General features: G+C 44.0%; 1 protein-coding gene across 2 annotated transcripts in view; it reads left to right on the plus strand.

Annotated features, from left to right (window-relative positions):
• Positions 1 to 19,246, plus strand: part of LOC146822006 (L-gulonolactone oxidase-like) — a 761,975-nt gene that overhangs the window by 286,546 nt on the left and 456,183 nt on the right. For both annotated transcript variants that reach the window (XM_085613112.1, XM_085613111.1), the window contains exon 5: positions 16,733 to 16,823. In XM_085613112.1, coding sequence (XP_085469238.1) covers positions 16,733 to 16,823 — 91 coding nt within the window. The remainder of the gene's footprint in view (positions 1 to 16,732; positions 16,824 to 19,246) is intronic.

Consider the following 19,246-nt stretch of genomic DNA (forward strand, 5'->3'; position numbering starts at 1 on the left):
GTTTACGGGTGAGGCTCTCCTCTACCTCTCCTTCTGTGGTCTCGCACTCTCCTCCCAGGAGAAGCACCCCCAGAACCAAAAACTGTCAGGACGCTGGAATCAGCCCTCCTACATAATTCTCTCTGCTGCAACTTGTCTCCCAACCAAGGGTCTAAACCCTCAGGTTGAACCAGGGTCAGAGGTGAGGACTCCCTCCCTCTGCACCCCCTTCCAGAGTTCTGCAGTGGTACCCCTAGAAGACAAACCGGTCAGGATACTGCTTACAGATGTCCTTCCCTCCAGGTCAGGCAGAACTTGAACCTGGCCTCCCAAACCAGGGACTAAACCCTGCAACTGAGCACCCGCCTGTCATACCAGGACTTCCTGGGGAGCACGCATGCCCCCCAGAGGGTAGCACATAACTCATGTGTCACCTTTGGTAACTCCTAGGAGGCTCAGCCCTTATGGCAGGTCTCTGACCCACTGGTTCTCCCACTGGGGACTCTCTCTCCCTTTCACCTCTCCTTCTGGACTTCTGCACCCTCCACTTAGGAGTGGCACTGCCAGACACCAAAACTAATGGAGATCTGCTTACAGACACTCCAAGTTCTCCTGACACCAAGAGATTCCCCTGAGGGGATGACCTACCAGTACAGCCTAGGCTACCCACCTGGTGCCTTAAGGAACCCTCCAAGCCCTGAGACTGGGTTTCGGGCACCTTGGGATGCATCCCATTCTCCGCAGAGACAGGGCGTGAGTCCCTACACCCCTCCCACTACACCGGGACCTAGCTGGGCTACTAAAAACCTTTACCACCACCTTGGGCTTGGAAATACCTGAGCCACTCCTCTTAGGGTCACTCCCCAATGCCTCCTCAGACCCTCTGGCACTCACCCAGAGGTCTGCCTCCCGTGCAAGCTCCCTGGGATCAGAGTACTCACGCTCCAACAGGTGTTGGAATAACCCTGGAAAACAACAACGGAACACGTGCTCTCTGAAAATCAGATTGAACAGACCTTCAAAATTGTTTGCCGTGCTACCCGTCACCCAACCTTCCTTGCATCACAACATTCATCCACAAGCTCCCCCCAAGACTGGTGAGACAGTTTTCTACTGCCCCTGAACCTCAACCTATACCCTTTAGGTGTGACACACTCTTCCTGGGAACTAGGTACCATACTCTGGGCTCTGGGAGTGGGACTTCCTGCACTGGACTCTATATTGCTGCCACCACTGGACCCCACCATCACTGGTGAATCCAGACCCCTAAAACTACACTCAGGGGACATATCCTCAAGAACTAGCTTTTCCCTGGCAAAGGCCCTCTCTGCCGCCGCCATCCTCTCCTGCGCTAAGTCCCTCTCAGTCTCTAGCTTTTTCTCCGCAAGGGACAGCTCCCTGAGACTCAACTCCTGAGCCAACAATGTCTTTTTCTCTTCTAAGGCCCTCTGGGCCTCCCTGTGCTCCACATCCAGCTGTGCTAGCCTCATGGCATGCTCCAATTGGAGCTTCTCTAACTCCAGCTGGTGCTCACTTTCCTTCTGCCTGTCCACCAACTCCTCTGGGGACCACGAAAGGGATGGGGAACTACCCCTGGCACTAGAGCTAGCAAGGGACTCCCTCCCTACGGGATCCTCACTACCTACTGGTGTCTCTACCTTGTCATTTTCATCCTCCTCTTCAGACTCTTCAGGGTTACCCTCAGACCCACCACCCTCTTGGCGTGCGGACTGGGAACACCTCCTTTCATGGTCCTCCCATGCCCATTTGTTATCTTGCCATCGGAGTAGAGTTTTCTGAAGGTCCAGCTGGGTCTCAGACCCACTCACTTCAATGCATCTCTCCTCACAGGACCCCCTCAACTCCAACATACTGTATTTTAACAGATCTGTTACAATAAAGGCAGATTCCATTATTGCAATGCACTAAGACACAAGTGCAACACATGGATCTATGTGTCTAAGCTGAAGCAGGAGTACACAATCCAAAAATGACACTTTTAGGATAAAAATAAAATATGGAGTAATCCCCAAACATGTATTAGTCTAAAATTGTAGAGTTTGTTGTGCAACCAGTTGTCGCTGTGGTATTGCGCAAAGGCAAGTCCTATCTTCACCGCTGACAACCAATGTTAGAAATGGGATTTCTGGTTGGCTAGGGCATGTGCCTAAGCCAGGCAGAAACCACCACTCTAGTCAGGGCAAGTGAGTTACACGCTGAAGATAAACCCTGCTCACCCCCTTGGTAGCTTGGCAAGAGCAGTCAGGCTTATCCCAGAGGCAATGGGTAAAGCGTTTGCGCAACCCACACACACAACAGCAACACACTAGGCACACCACAAAAGAAAACTCCACACAAGGTCATAAAATAAATAGCCTTTGTATTATTCATAAACACATTAGAATGTAATCACATATGTACACTGTCTCCACCTGGCACTAGATATAACATTACAGGGGATTATATACAGGACAGGGCCAATCGGGCCACTGTCAGAACCATCAGAACAGGTAAGTAGTAAACAACCAGTAACTACTGGTACAATCCTGTACTCAGAGTAAACACATTATGCATGAACACTGGGCATAAACACATTATGCTTCATCACATTAGGCATACAGCATAAATTAGCCGTGCACCCCAGTAACACAGATAAGGTGCACACAGCACCTTAGGGCCTTGCGCCCCACCAGAATACTAGGTGATCTCTAGGCCAACTGGCCTTCCTCTGGGGTCCGTCTTGTGCTGTCCCAAATGTCCTCTGTTCACAAACGTCAGGGCTCTACGAGCACGTGGCTTCCACCAGCCCGTGCTCTAATGGGGTGAGGGCCCAACTCACCCTGGTTTCTCTTATGCCAACAAAAAGTGAATGGCCCCGTAGTTGCAGCTGCCCACAATCGGGCAGTAAAGCTGTACCAAATCTGCACCAACAGAGTGCCTTGCCTGCCCCACTCACCGGGGCTTCTCGTTGTGCAGAAATCAGGCACCCAACACTTAGGCACCAACAATGCTTAACTTCAGCCCCACTCACCGGGGCTGTCCTTTCCTCTGACGTGACACGCGAGACTCCGGCAGGGGGGCCTGCAAGGCTCCGGTCTCTCTCTCGAGCTGCACTGTCTCTGTCAGTGCTGCGGTGCATGCCGAGTCGTTTTGCGGCTTCTCTGCTTGTCTCCGGGCAATTTGTTATGTGGGGCTCTCACCCGCATGGGAGCCTCGCCCACCTCCGGGCAGCAGGCTTGCCTAACTTCTTCCTTTGGCGTGGCTCCTCACACTCGGCCACGCCCCAGGTCAGACGCTCCTCGCATGGCTTCTGGTTTTTATGGAGCGAAGTCTCCGCAATGTTTTTGGCTCCGGCAGGACAGTTCCTCACCCACTGCTGGGCCACGCACGGGGTTCCTCCTTCAAGACGCGGCAGCGCCCTTCTTTGGCAATGTGGGAGCCTTCTCCTCGGGCTCCAGTTAGCGAGATGAACAATGCCCACATATTCTCCTGGTGGGTTAACACAGCGCAGTGCAGCAGAAGCACTCCACACGCTTCACTGCGGCACAAGCTCACCCCAGGGGCCCGACCACACAGGGCACCAGAACCCTGCAGTGCCGCCAGCCCAGGGCTGCAGGGCAAAAGAAGGAAAATGCAGCGCTCAGGCTGCCTCTCCCTTCAAAAGCACAACTGGGGAGCAGGCAGCACTCTTCCCCAAATATCCACCAGGCCAGAGCTGGGCACAGGCAGGCCAGCACCTAGGGACCCCCAGGAGTCAGCAGCTGGGTCCTACGGCGGATCCTCCTGGCAGTCCGGCAGCCTGCCGGCCTCAAGTAAGCACCAAGCAGTACACACTTTACATGGGGTCACATCCCCAATATTTATACTAGCCAGGCCTTTGTTCTGCCCTGGCACAGGGCTGGGAGATGCAGTCAGAACCAGTTCTGGGGGGCACTCAATATTTTATTTACAGTGAACAACAGTCCCTTTGACATTGCAGGTCCTGGCCCCAGACACACCACAGGGAGGCGGAGCCAGCATTGTACAAGGCAGGCACAGAACTATTCAGGGGCTACTCCTCCCACTACTCCAAATGCAGATCTGCCTATTCAGCCTAGCACTGACTCACCCAGTCCCTCTGGAGCCACGGCACCTCCCCAGTCCCTGCCTCTCCAGAGCCAGACACGCAATACACATCAGTAAGGCACAAAGATACATAGCACACAGAAATGCCAACTTCTAGAAGTGGCATTTCTAAAATAGTGACAATAAATCTGCGCACACCCTTACGCAGCATTTATTATCACTATTCCAATCATACCAAACTTGATCACGCGGCCCCTCATATATCCGGAATCACCAATGAAACACTTATCAGGGAATCCCCAATGCATTCCAATGAGAGGGCAGCCTCACAGCAGTGAGAAACCACAATGGCTGTTTGTCACTGCCAGGACATGCCACACAGTTAAGGCACATGTCCTACCTTCTACCTACAATGCACCCTGCCCATAGGGCTAGCTAGGACCTACCTTAGGGGTGACTGATATGTAGTAAAAGGGGAGTCACAGACATGGCACCCACTTTATGTGCCACGTCACAGCGGCAGTAAACTGTGCGAACAGGCCCTGCAATGGCAGAGGCCTGAGACAGGTTTGAAAGGCTACTTTGGTGGGTGGCGCAAGCAGCGCTGCAAGCCCACCAGAGGCATTTAATTTACTGGCCCCGGGTATATGCGATACCACGTTACTGGGGACTGATAGGGAAATTAAATGCGCCAAACAGGTGTAGACCAATCTTACCATGTTTACCACAGAGAGCACACACACTTTACACTAGACAGCAGTGCTAAAGTGCCCAGAGTCCTAAAACCACCAACACCATCTCAGAAAAAAAGACTAGGAGGAAGGCAAACAGTTCAGGGATGACGCTGAAAAAAAGGCCAAGTCCAACAGGTGATTGTTGGAAGGCAAGGATGGGAAGACCTGCAGAGCTATTCATGGGCTATTGGAATAGGATGGAAGTACCTGGCAATGTAGCTTAAGATTTCTAACTCAAGGCGGTACGTGACAGCCAACAGAACCTGATTTCTGGCCTTTTTTGATCCATGTTTTAAGAGGCTGCTTTTTATTATTCTGGATCACTTGGTGATGGTTGTGAAGAGTTCTTTGTATTCATTTCTTGTGAAATCAGACGCCAGGGCCTTCATGTTCATCCTGCTTTATGGTTTCTGATCATCTGCAGTTGTATTGTACAGCGTGGATGAACATTGAGGCATGCCTGTGTGGGGATGGTAAGTCTCTGGGTAGATAGTTCGGTCTCTTGGTTTACAATATAGTCTGGTTTGTTGCCAGTTGTCTTCCATTGTTATGGTGGTGACCATTAATGCAGTTTTTCCATTCAAATCATTAAAGTAACCTGTGCTTAACCTTCTGATAGTTTTGGACTTGGTTCTCTCTGCAGGGTTACCTCCACTTTTTGCTAAATTCGTTTCCACTGACCTTAAGATGCTGTGCACTTTACCACTGCTAACCAGTGCTAAAGTGCTTGTGATTTCTCCACTAAACATGCTAAAATTGACTTACACCTGTTTGGCATGTTTCATTTACTTTATAAGTCCCTAGTAAAGTTGCATAAATGCTGCTATTGGGCCTGCAGTATGTATCCATTTAAGTAGACTCTTAAAACTTGTCCCAGGCCTACCATTGCAGCCTGAATACAGTTTTAAACTGCCAATTTGACTTAAACTCACCTTTTGTTGAATGTAAGTCACCTCTAAGTTAGTTCGTAAATAGCCCTTACGGCAGGGTACATGATTGTAATTAAAAGTTTGGACGTGTATGTTTCAATTTTACATGTTCTGGGAATGAAAAACTCCTAAATTAGTTTTTCACTAATGTGAGCCTACCTCAATATTAGTTTTGAGGCGATGTCACAGTCAGGCACCTGTATTTCATGCGCACCACTAATCACATGATCAAGGATTGGCATGTGAGCTTGCACATGAGACAGGAGCGCGACCCGTACAGTTGCACACTCGCGAGCTTGAACTCCTCTAAAATGCTCAATAGAGCTCTGTATATGCCCCAAAAACAGGAAGCGGACAAAAGCAAGTACTCCTCGGTCTCCTCAGTCAAACAATCCTCAATCACTTGTGGCTCCGGCCCAGAAACCGTTTGCGGTTCTGGTCTCGGCAAATGAAGGTTCCGCCAAACTCTTCTCCAGATCTGGCAATCCCCAAATGCCTTGGTCGGTCATCTGAAAAGTCTTCCTCCTAGTCACCACCATGGGGAAGCAAGATGCAGACCCAAAGGTATTTACTGTTTAATTCACCAAGTACAAATGAAGCAACCGACCAAGCAGAGACAGTGGCTACAACTGCCGGTCCATTTCCCACCAAAACATTCTCATTCTACATTCTGATTCTCCCAAAAGAATCTAACCCAACACAATTCCATATGATAACATTAGGTTGCCTATTCACTTAATAGTGCTATCCTTTGATTGGGGAGAGGTAAGTATTTGATATTTGGTATCTATGAAGTTGTAATTAAAAATCCTCTTTAATGGTAAAGTCGGATTTTAAATTATAATTTAAAAAAATGCCACTTTTAGAAAGTTGCCATTTTTCTGCCCTTGATGTTTGGTGCCTGCAGTCTGCCTAGGTCTCATGACTGGATGTAGTTGGCAGTATACCTTTGTAAATTCCTACCAGACAGACACACAATAGAGGGATTAGGTCTGCCTGAATGGGCCATCAAATGGCAGGATGGGGGTGAGAGGAGCTGGGGACAGCCCCACTGCAAATGAACAGGCTGTGCCCTGCCTTAACACAAAGGACCTGTCACCACTGCATTGTTCATGCAGCCAGCTTGGAGCCAGGGAAGCGGACTCAAGAAACTTGAAGGACTTGAAAGCCAATCCTCTAGAAACGTATTTTACTTCAAACAAGGCACCATGTATAAAAAGGGACCCTCAGATCCACTCTTCAGTTCACTTTCACAAATGCGGATGGACTTTCAGAGGACTGCCTGCTGCTTGAGCCCTCCTTCATCACCTGAACCCAAGCCTACTAAAGTAACTGCAAGGGCTAGTTTCCTGGCCTCCTGTTCAGAGCCACACTGACCTAACAGGCGCTCACCATCTTGAACCTAGACCTGGACCCACCTGAGTGAGTCCTGAACCCCGAAGTGGTGCCCCATCCAGTCCTCCAGTCCTGGACTCTTAGTTGTGGTGTTAAAGGTGTGCCCAGATAGCCAAAATACAAAACTTGGGACTTAAATTATTTTGGCTAAAAACTGCTCTGAGAACCGCGGGAAGACTACTCATCTACCCACCCAAGGTGCAATGCCACTCATCCTGACTTTGCGGTAGGTCCCGGTATTTTCTTCTCCGCAGCAGCAAATCCTATTCACCAGTCCCTTGGCAAAGGGGTATCTGGCCTTCTGGAACTCTCACTGGCTGCAGCTTCCAACTCCATACCTCTGAATATTGTCGACTTCGAAAAACAAGACTAAGGGCCTCATTACGATGTCTGTCGGAAAGCCTACATCTTGGAACCCATCCATCCAACTCAGTCTTAGTCGGAAACAATTCTGACCGACCGATTACGATGCTCGCGGTCGGAAAGGAAAACGTTTGGTCATTCCGAATCGGTTCTGACCGGCATTTGGAGAGTCCGAGTCCGTCTGAGCGGATTCATACAGCTCTCCGAACCGCGTTTCTGGGCGACTGATTGCGATGTTGGATTCTGACAGCCTTTGTCACTTGGTCTCTCCGACATGAAAAGGCTGTCGGAAACTGACTTTGGGGGCCCCTAGCAGGCCCCTCTTCATCCTGAGGCCTCCGGTTTGGGATGAGGGGTACCCTAGGGACCCCCCTGTAAAACCATGCACAGTGTGGCAGGCCCCATGGGGTGCCCGCCACAGGGTGCAAGGGTTTACGCAGACACCCATTGCCTCCATGGGAGCCTGTGTTGTCAGTCGGAAGCTAGGCTCCCATAAGAGTCAATGGGAGTCCTTCCGAACGGTGTTTGGAAGAATCATAATCGGTCGGGCAGAACCACCGACCGCAAGTCTGTCGGAACCGAATCCGACAAGGAGTCGGGCGGATTAGTTTCCGACTGCCATCGTAATGAGGCCCTAAGTCTGAACATAGAAAACGACACTAGCTGTTCTGATACTGCCTGTAGCCTTGCTATGCTGAACTTTACCTTCTCAAATGTATAGCTCTGGATCTACTGATTAGATTTTTGGCATGTACTCTATTTTTCTAAATTGGTATCAGATTTTTTTGGGGTTATGTTTTCACTTTATTATTGTTTGCCAAGCTACAAGAGGGTTAAGCAGAGGTTAATTTAGTGAAATGTGTAGTTCATTCTGACAGGGAGTGAGGCTGTTGCTTGAACAGGGGTCACACCCCCCCCCCCTTTTCAATCAACATCCTAATTTCTCACGGGTAGCTTGGCACAAAAGCAGTCAGGCTTCACTTAGTAGCAATATGTAAAGTATTTATGCAGCACTCAAACAGTGATAAAGTGAAACCGCTACACAGAAAATCCCAAACCAATTTATGGTAATAGAGTAAATTTTAATAAATGAAATGACGGCAAACACAGAAATAATCCTGTAAGTAGGACTGGAGCTATGAATTGTTAAAATTTCAGATGCAAATAGCTCCAAAAAGCAGAAGACGCCTCTTGTGGTTATCTAGTCGCACTGGACCTGGTGAAAATCTTAAATTCAGGCTCACTGCAATGGAGCGTGGCGTGGATACAGGGTCTGAGTTTGAACTGGTGAAGAGTTCTCCTTCTCTCAGCCCAAGTTCACATGATGAGCCTCATCTGGAACTTCACGTGGGCAGTTGCCGTGAAGAGTTCGTTGTTGGCACGAGGAGCAGCTCCCCACCGGAGCTTCGTGATGGCTAGAGACCCTGGAGGTTACTGTTGGCGCAAAGAGCAGGTTGCTATTGGAACTTCGCGTTGGCAGGAGAGGCAGCCCTTGCTGATGTGAGGATTCTGCTCAGCGTACAAAATGTCTGGATTATCACCTGCAGTTCAGTGTTTGCAATCTTGAAGTAGGAAGAGTACACTATGATGCCATCCACCGGTCCTGTGCCTGGTGGGGGCACCTATCAGGGATCAGGACTCACTCCAGCAGAATCCAGCAAGAGGGCTCAGACATATACAGCTGGTGCTGGTCAGCTGGGCAGGTGCAGGGGAGGTCTCTGGAGGTTTGGTATGTCCCTCTAACAGACGGCTCAAACAGGAGGTCAACCAAATGACCCTTGGAGTCACTTCTGGGGATCCTGGGAAGCAGATCCAGCTTCCTTCTTCAGACAGCAAGGCAGTCCTTCTTGTGAATTTTCTGCAGGTCCAGGAGTGTTCTGATCTCCAGTTCAAGCATGTGGGTGGGGAATACCTCCTTTGTCTAACCTTCCCCCTTTCCCGGGTTTGGCTACAAACTAGCTAGGGTAACAAATGGCAGGCAGGCCTGGGTATGAGCTACATTTGTCAGCGGCAGGGCATGCATCCCCTAGAAGTTAGGAAGGAGTGGGCAATCCCTAAGGCTACCTTTTGGAGCTCAGGAAGGGCTGAGTACAACCCCCAGGGCATCCTGCTTAAGAGAGGAACACCCTGCTCTACACCCAAGTCTCTTTTTAACTCATGTCTGGAAGGAATACACATCACACCACATAAGAGCCTTTACAGTCATATGACCCTGGACACTGGTAGAAAGGCACTTCCAGTTAGGCAGGAACATTACAACTTTCTAAAAATAGCATTTTCAGAATTGTAACTTAAAACCTAACTTTACCATTAAAGATTATTTTAAATTACAATTCAAATGAGTGCTTCTAAACTGAAGGTAACCTAGTGCTTAGGGAGAGATAGCCTTGCTACAGTGAATAACAGCTTCAGGAGTTTTTCACTACTAGAAGATGTAAAACGTAAGTGCACATGTTCTACTTTTTATATGCCATGGGGCTGCCCTATTAGCTTTTATGGCCTTAATTAAAGGTAACTTACATGTATAGAATACGAAGCTTTAGGCCTGGCAGAAGGTTAATTTTGACAGGACAAAATGGCAGTTTAAAACTGCACTACAGATTGCAGTGGTAGGCCTGAGGCGTTTTACAGTGTACCTTTAGTGGATGGCACAATAAGTGTTGCAGGCCCACTAGAAGCATTTAGTTAGCAGGCCCTAAGTACAGATAGTACCTATACTCAGAACTTACAAGCAAACTAAATGTGCCAATCACGTATATACTAATTCTACTTGTAGAACTATCTTTCTATCTCTCTCTATCTAAGATGAAACAACATGGTTAGTGTTGCTTGAGAATAGTCTCGTATGAGCGTTTATGTTAGACCTGACATGCATGGTGTGGTATTCCCCCAGATGTTTTGCAATCACTCCTCTATTTTTACTGAAATTGTTTTTGTTAGATTTAGGACTCTGTGCACCTTACCCCTGCTAACCAGTTGTACATTTGGGTGCTCTCTTTCTTAAACATGGTAAAATTGATGTACATCTAATTGACGCATTAAATTTACTTACAAATCACTAGTAAATGGTACTACATGTATCCAGGGCCTGTAAATTAAATGCTGGTAGTGGGCGGCAGCTCTCATTGTCCAACCCACTAAAGTAGCCCTGTAAATCATGTCTCAGGTCTGCTACAGCAAACTGAAGCGCAGTTTTAAACTACCATTTCGACTTGACAAAATAAATCTATTGCCAGGCCTAAACCTTCCTTTTTAATGCTTCTAAATCACTCTCAATGTAGACCTACCAGCTCATAGGGCAAGGTGCATGGTATTTAAAAGGTAGGACAGGTGTACTTAGGTTTTACATGTCCTGGCATTGAAAAACTCCTAAAGACCCTTTCCAGTGTTAAGGCTATCTCCAAGTGATAACTTCAGTTTGGAAATAGATAAATAAATCCACACATTTGAATTGTAATTAAAAATCCTCTTTAATGGTAAAGTCAGATTGTAAGTTACTTTAAGAATAACACCTTCAGAACCTCTCATAAGAACATTTGTGGACCTGTGGAAAGTTCAGAAGAAGTACTGCCCTGCTGTCTGAAGAAGGAACACTGGGCCTGCTTGCCTTGAACTCCGGCTTTGAAGTGACTTCAAAAGTCACTTGACTAGCCTCCTGTTTGAGCTACAGGGACACAGCGATTCTTCAAAACGGCTTTAAAGTTGAAAGAAAATCAAAAAAAGTAAACTTAACTATCATTACAAAATTGCTTTCTGTAGAAAAATGTGCCACAGGTTGCATGGAAAATGAGATCCTTACCCCGTAAGGACTTATGCTGTTACTCCTACCTCAGTACAACTGCTCAGGTGACTCATTCCTAAGATTTCATCCAAGTATCTAATCATTCCAAAGCGCATTTTCCCTTCATTTGGAGAATCTGGCCTCAGTTGTGAGTATTCATCGCTGTCCATAGGTTTGATTTCCAGTATTTTTGCAACAGGTGTGTGTTTCTTGACCACCCATATAAACAACAATGGACATTGTCACATACAGTTTCCCAACCTTGGTTTACTAAAACAAGTAGATTTCTAGATGGGTTTCAGACATCAGACAATCAGAGTGAAGGTCATGTTGCCTATAATGTCACTTGGAACCTCGAGGTGGAAAATTCAACATTAATGAAAAAAAAATCTAATACTTTATTTGGTGTGGCCCCTCCAAATCATCTTTCTCTGTTCAGCACATCCAATTATTCAATCGTGCAGGGGCTGGGTATTATGGAGAGCCATGCACTACAAGGCCACACATCCTTCAGCCTGGCGTCCTGTCCCCACCCCCTCTGCCCTCATTGGTACATTCTGCACTCCTAAACATTTAAAATATACTTGGCATACTGCCACCCCAGCTTTCCACCACCCTCTGTGTATGACCTCTCTGCTCAAAATTGTGCTTAGAGATCCTGTCAGCTCTCAGCATGGAATGCAGTAGGTGGTGCATGTCACCATGGACTGCATTTCCCTGTCAGGTCCTAGTGACAGTAGAGACTGCAGTAGGTGGTGCAAGAGTGGCAGCCACATTCTCTGTTTCCCTTGGATCTGGAGAGCCCCAAGAGTGTCTGGAGAAGGCAGCCAGGAAAGTGGTCGATCAATGGCCATCTTCCCGGAGTCCTCGAAACCCAGCAGAGATAACGGGATCAGCATCCTCCACAGCAGCAGCTTTTGGAGCTGAATTTTCACTGCTCTGTTATGAGATCAGAGAAGTAAACAAAGCTATATTTTACTGCTGTAACACCAGAGCAGTAAATACCAAGGTCTTCAAAACCAATGTTTCAGGTATTAGATTACTGTGGAAGTCAAAAAACATATTTTATTAGTCGCCTATTGTGTCATTATTAGCAATTAGTTATTTCTACACTGGATTATCTACATCTGTTTATGCTCTATCAGTGATATATAGCATGATGTACCTCTCCTTACACGAACCCCCCCTTCTTGTATGTGGTATTCAGACAAAATATCAAAGTTAAAATATCGTCATACCAAAATATTGTCTCCAAAATTTCATGATATGGAAATATCATTTGCAAGAACATCGTTGTCAAGAATATTGATTTGAAGGTAAGTAATATCGATTTTTTAAATATCAAAGTGATTAGTTTTGTTATTTAAAAGCCGCAATCCAACACTTTCCCTACTGTTGCACTTATTGAAGTTGGAATAGTAAATTGTAGCCCTCCACAGTGCAACACTTTCCCTACTGTTGCATTGACTGGTGTGGTAATAGTAAATTTGACTCCTCTGCAATCCAACACTTTCCCTACTGTTGCATTGACTGGAGTGGGAATAGTAAATTTTACCCCTAGGCAATCCAACACTTTCCCAACTGTTCCGCTGAATGGAGTGGGAATAATAAATGTTACCCCTCAGTACTCCAACACTTTCCCTAGTGTTGAAGGTATTTGATTTGGAATAGTACATTTTACATCTCCCCAACCTAACACTTTCCCTACTGTTGCACTCATTGAAGTGGTAAAAGTGAATTTTCTTCCTCCGCAATTCAACTCTATCCCTACTGTTCCACAGACTGGAGTGGGAATAATACATTTATAGCCCAGCAATCCAACACTTTCCCTACTGTTCCACTGAATGGAATGTGAATAGTACATTTTACCCCTCAGTAATCCAACACTTTCCCTACTGTTGTAGGTATTGGAGCTGGAATTTTTACCACTTCACAATCCAATGCTTTCATTACTGGTGCATTGACTGGAGTGGGAATAGTAATTTTTGCCCCTCCACAATCCATTACTTTCGCTACTGTTGCACTGTCTGGAGTGGGAATAGTAAATTTTACCCTTCCGCAAGAACAATTTGCTTTTGTATAAATTGTAGTGGGAATAGTATATGTATTAAATGTAAAATTATATAATTTGTTTCATATTGTTACACCTTATATTATTATGTTGTTGCTTGTTTCAAATTATAATATTTATAATTATTAATGTTTTCAATGTGTAAATTCTTTTTATTTTATTTTAATTATAATAATATTTGTAGTTATTTATTATATGTATTTAACATTGACATATGAATTAATTTTATTTAATTTTTGATATAAAATATATTTGTATTTCTTTAAAAATATTTATATTTGTATTAGTTTGCTATCTTTTTGCAAATTTTTCCCTTCCCCTACTGTTGCACAAACTGGAGTGGGAATAGTAACTTGTACCCCTCCACAATCCAACACTTTCCCTACTGTTGCACTCACTGGAGTGGGAATAGTACATTTTATCCCTCTGCAATCCAACACTTTCCCTAGTGTTGCACTGACTGGAGTGGGAATAGTACATTTGATCCCTCCACAATGCAACACTTTCCCAACTGTTGCATTGACTGGAGTGAGAATAGCACATTTTACCCCTTCACAATCCAACATTTTCCCTAGTGGTGTACTGAGTGGAGTGGGAATAGTAAATTTGACCTCTACACAATCCAACATTATCCCTACTGCTGTATTGACTGGAGTGGGAATAGTACATTTTACCCCTGTGTGATGAATCAGTGTTCCTACTCTTGCTTAGCATGAAGTGGGTTTATTAAAGTTTATACATTGGTAGTAGAAGAATTTGCTTACATTTTTATAAATTGTAGTGGGAATCGTGTATGCATTAAATGTAAATTATAATATTTATAATATTTATAATTATTAATGTTTTTAATGTGTAAAATATTTGTATGAAATTGTCAGAAATGTATGTTGTTTACTTTTTATTTTATTTAAAATAGTTTGTTTTTTAAATATTTTCTGTAAATATGTATATATTTGTTAATAGTTAATAATTTTGATATATTTTATTATTACATTGTTTAAAAAATTCAGAAATTATAATATAAATTAAGATTATTCGCTTAATAATAGATTTTTAACTAGATACATGTAAATATGTATATATAATAATAATATATGTGTCTAACTTTTTTAAACAAAGTGTATTTGTTATTATTCTTTTATGTATATCAAATCTATTTTATTTTTATTAAATTAATGTGACTAATATATTTAATATTTAAATTAATATATATTTCATAAAATATATTTAATACAACGATATTAATGACAACAATATTTTTTCTTCGTTATTTTTGTACTTACCATTATAAGTATAGGATGACAATATTTTTGACATTAGTTTCTTTGTCACGATAGTTTGGTATGGGGATATTTTCATAGGCGATATTTTGTCAGGGAACCCTTGAATGTTTCATATGCAGAGGGAGGAAGTTTGCGGCGCATGACCCAGCACCTAACCTTTGTTTGCTTTTGTACTGCTGTCAGTGGTTGATGGTGTTGCAATGTAGCAGCAATTGGTCTTTTTTTCTTCTCATGGCCTTTGAAAAAGGGGGGCCTGTAACCTGTGTGATACTTTAACTTAGCTGTAAAGAATTTTGAAATGTCTTATGCCAAATGTGGTTCAGATCAATGGAACAATTATTCTTGTGTACGGAAAACATTGCTTTCTGGGTATCTTTCTATTTCTTTGTCTTTAGAACAACGCAAACAATCCAAACGCGAGTGACTGTTCTTTGCATCTCATACTTTATGTGCTAGTTTTTCAATATGAAATGTTTCCTTTTGTCCCAAATGGAAACATTTCTTGCTAAAAAAATAGCCCAAAATGCCAGATTGTCATTTCACAAATGAAATCTTGGTTTCCTGCAAGTTTTCAGGCCTTTCACATCATTTCTGAAAAGGAAATTCTGGAAATTTTGCAAAGGATTAATTACAATGACTATCACCTGAATAATTGAGACTTTTGCTTTTTGGGAATTAACCATTTAAGATCACCAGGAGGACTGGGAGAACACAGAGAACTTAGTTTACACAAAAAAGCCAATAGATTCTACCCATGAACACAAAGAGAATGGGTCTCAATCAGAATGCAGAATAATTCACTTCTTTGATGTAAAGTTTATATGCACCCATGAGATATTGCCTGATGGGACATAGTCTGTATTCCGATATGGAAATGAATACTGTTCTAACAGTATCCTCTTATGAGGTTCTTCAACCATGGACTCCTTGGTGTAATCTAATGAACATGTCTGATATGACCTGCTCTACACATAGTCTTGGAACTAAATGCTATTGGAACAGCACCCTCTCCAGAGATTATTCAATTAAGAGCTCCTTGGTGTAATCCGAGAAACATCCATGGGTATTTATATATAATGAATGAGTATCAATTATCTGAATAAAGGGACTTAGCCCATTATCCACTACTTATGAGGACAAGAGAGTGATCTGTGACCTGGATGCAGAAGCATTCAGTCAATTGCTGAAAACATGAAAAGGTACTGAAGGAGATTGTTCGTATATTAACTGAACAGCATACTCTGTTGAGACTTTTCAGTTACTGACTTTTTGTTGCAATTCGAAATCATGGCCAGGCCTGCAATCAATGTATTCACGGATGCACACTGAATATGTATCGTTTTGTAGTGACAGGAGACTATCACTAATATCACGAGTGAAAGTCCACATGTGTAAGAATGCACTCCTTTTCTTGTGCACCTAAAGGACAGACCCTTTTTTCACTGAAGTAGATATTGCAAATTGCGCTGACCCTCAGTTGCTTTTTGTGAAGTTCGTGTAGTTAAAAAAACACACAAACCTGTGACTCTTTGAAATTTACAACTGTGTATGCATGCCCCTAGGCAGTATCAAGTATGGGATTGCTGTCATTGGAGCCTGACTAAAAGAGCTGTACAGCTGTCCCTACACTGTGACCTCTCATAAGGATGCTGAGATGGGAATCTGAACACTCTAAGAGAATGATAGTACTGTAGGCATCAGAGGAGAACTTGAAGTGTGCGCAGTGGCAACGCTTCTTGCTCAGGACTAGCTAGAGGCTAGAACTATCTATCTGGAGAACGTGGGAAAAAGTCAATTGCACCCTCAGCCATTGGTTGTTGTAACTGTCATTCACTAGTTCATACTCTGTCATTGGTCAGGCATTGGTTTACCGTAAGTGCCATTCATGATGTATGACGTTTCACCATTACACCACCGTGCAGTGATATCATTTGTGCAGCAGTTCAAAGCAATGAGTCCCCTGTTGAAATCCAAAAGGAATGAGTCACTGTAAGAGGCACAACCATGACTCATCCATGATAATCTCAGATTTTGGTAATATAGTAGTCCAGTGAATAATATTGTATAGTACACTCCCAACTGCATGATCCCAGTTTCTTGTTATTGAAATCTTTTTTTGTCTTCTTTTGCAGCTTGGGAGCTGTTTCGGAAGTGGCTGCCGCTGGGGTTATAGGAACAGGGACACATAACACAGGCATCCGGCACGGCATATTGTCTACACAGGTAAGACAGGAGGAAACCTTCAGCCAGATCATTGACAAATCAATATGAGGAATATTACATGCTAGCTCTTCACTACGGATGTGCACTGATCTGTGTATCCAGTAATCCAGAGGCAGTAGAGAGCAGGTGAGTGCAAAAGTATATGATCTGAGATGCAAAAGTAGTCCATTACTCAGATCATAAATGACATTGGTTTGGTGAGAGATTCTATCAACTCCAGCTATAACATATCTTTGAATCTTCCCTTTTCCCATTTTGAGCACAACTTCACCACACCTTTAAAATGGACCATTTTTGATGAGGTATCTCAGAAAGTAATCAAGGTTCATCTCTCCTGGATTACATCAGGCTCTCTATTTGATGTCGTTCGTCACCAAACAGTAATGGTATTTGCTTCCTTTAACTGCCAGGCACTCACGCGATCTACTCTATATCTGTCAAATCCGGGTTCATCTCTTACTTCGGGAACAATGCCATTATAATTCGACTCTTTAAAAAGTCTACACTAAATCCTCTTCAACCATCGAATTATCAGCCAATTTCCAAGCCGCCATTCTTAGCTAAGATCATAGAAAGATGTGTCAGCTAACTTTCTGGAATCTCTCTCCTCAAATCGGTCTCCCATAACACCTTCCTAACTCTGGTAAAAGAGACGCGGGTATTGGGGGGACTGCGCTCAAATGGTTTTTTTCTGTTTTTTTGAGTGGCCCCACTTACGCTGTTTAATTGGCTTCTTTTCTTTCGTTTTCTAACCCTATTTGTGGGTGTCCCCAGGGATTGTCTCTTCACCCTACCCTGTTTAACATCTACATCACCCATCTTGCAGATCTTGCTGGTTCTTTTGGCTTGTCATTTTTTGCATGTGCCAGCAACATTCAAACCATTATTAAAATCAAATACCATCTCCATATTGCACAGGCACAATGACAACATTGGTTTTAACCTTTACCTACTAGGACGAAAGCCAACTCTGTACTTAAAGACAGATAAAATGGCTGTCCTGATTTTTGGTTACTCTGATATTTGGTCCTCCAGTTGGTGGTCTATTTCTTTTAGTGTCTGTCCTATGCCATTAAAATCTGCACGCAATCTAGAAGTGATTTTCGACACCAGTCTTTCATTTAAAGCTCACATCTAGAAACACATATCATCATGCTTTTTCATGCTCAAGTGTTTACGAAAAATATGGTGACAGGAAGATGTTAGTCCAGTCCTTAATCTTGAGCAGGCTGGAATACTGTAGCTCTTTATATGGTGCTCTTCCCACCTTCTCCACTCACAAACTTCAGCACCTTCAAAAGGGTGCAGCGTGTCTGATTCTTGAAGCACCTAAATTCTTCAAGCCTTCTCCTTTGGTCTCTACATTGGCTCCCTGTTTCTGAACGTATTACCTTTAAGGCACTTTGACTTTCTCATAAGGCGTCGTCCCCTCACACCACTGCAAAAACTATATGTCTGCTCTTTTTTCTAGTTGTACCTGCAGAACCTCTAATTATTTACTGTTGTCCATCTCTGGATTGAAGCAATCCTATATGAGTGTTCGGGCTCTTTCTGCCATAACAGGAGCAGCCTTCCCATTGTATTACATTCCCAGTCCAATCTATTAAAGTTTCATGAACTGCTTGAGGGTTATCTATTTACCCTCTAATCCATTCTTCTGCAGTTAGGGATGTTTCTACCCACTCCAGCACCAGACACCTTGGGGTATTTGGACACTTTATAAATAAATATCATAGCATCATATATCACATGTGGTGCCAGGGCCTGATTTCATTCTTGTAGTAGTTACAAGGATGCTCTTTAGGCTTAGGTCCTGATTTAACAATCTATCAACCCAATCATTGTATGACATGACTTAATGCCCTAACAACTGAGTGTTTGCCTTTTATTGCAACATAAATGTGGCACTTCTAGGCAGAAAGAATTTACCTTTCTGAGACTTCCATATTTATGGTGAATTAATGCTTCTGGATGAACTAACAATTATGATATTTTACCTTCTTCAGCCTTTACTTAACCCTTTCGATGCTTGTGACGGAGCGGTTCCGTTATGCGCGTCGGTCGCGCTGTGCGCATGACGGAACCGCTCCGTCACGGCCCCGCCCGCGCAAGAACCCTTCAGCACAGCGCGGTGATCCGCACCGCGCTGAAGGGGTTAACAAACAGTTTACTTTGTATATCTTAAATGTCACAATCCGGAATAAATCTTGTTGTTAGAACAGTCATCAGTCCTCCATGTAGTCTTTCTTTCAGAAGAAAACAGATCGGGCCTGCTCAACACCTTGCGCTCTTCCCGGACATATTCACTGGTCTTCATATCTTGTCTAAAAGAAATACATTGAATTCCTAGTAATTACTGGCGTGTAGTTCCTATAAACCCATATCGGATCTGCGCGTTTAGACAACATACACTGTAGGATTGG

Source organism: Triturus cristatus, chromosome 6 (assembly GCF_964204655.1).
Source record: "Triturus cristatus chromosome 6, aTriCri1.1, whole genome shotgun sequence".
Classification (NCBI taxonomy): Eukaryota; Metazoa; Chordata; class Amphibia; order Caudata; family Salamandridae; genus Triturus; species Triturus cristatus.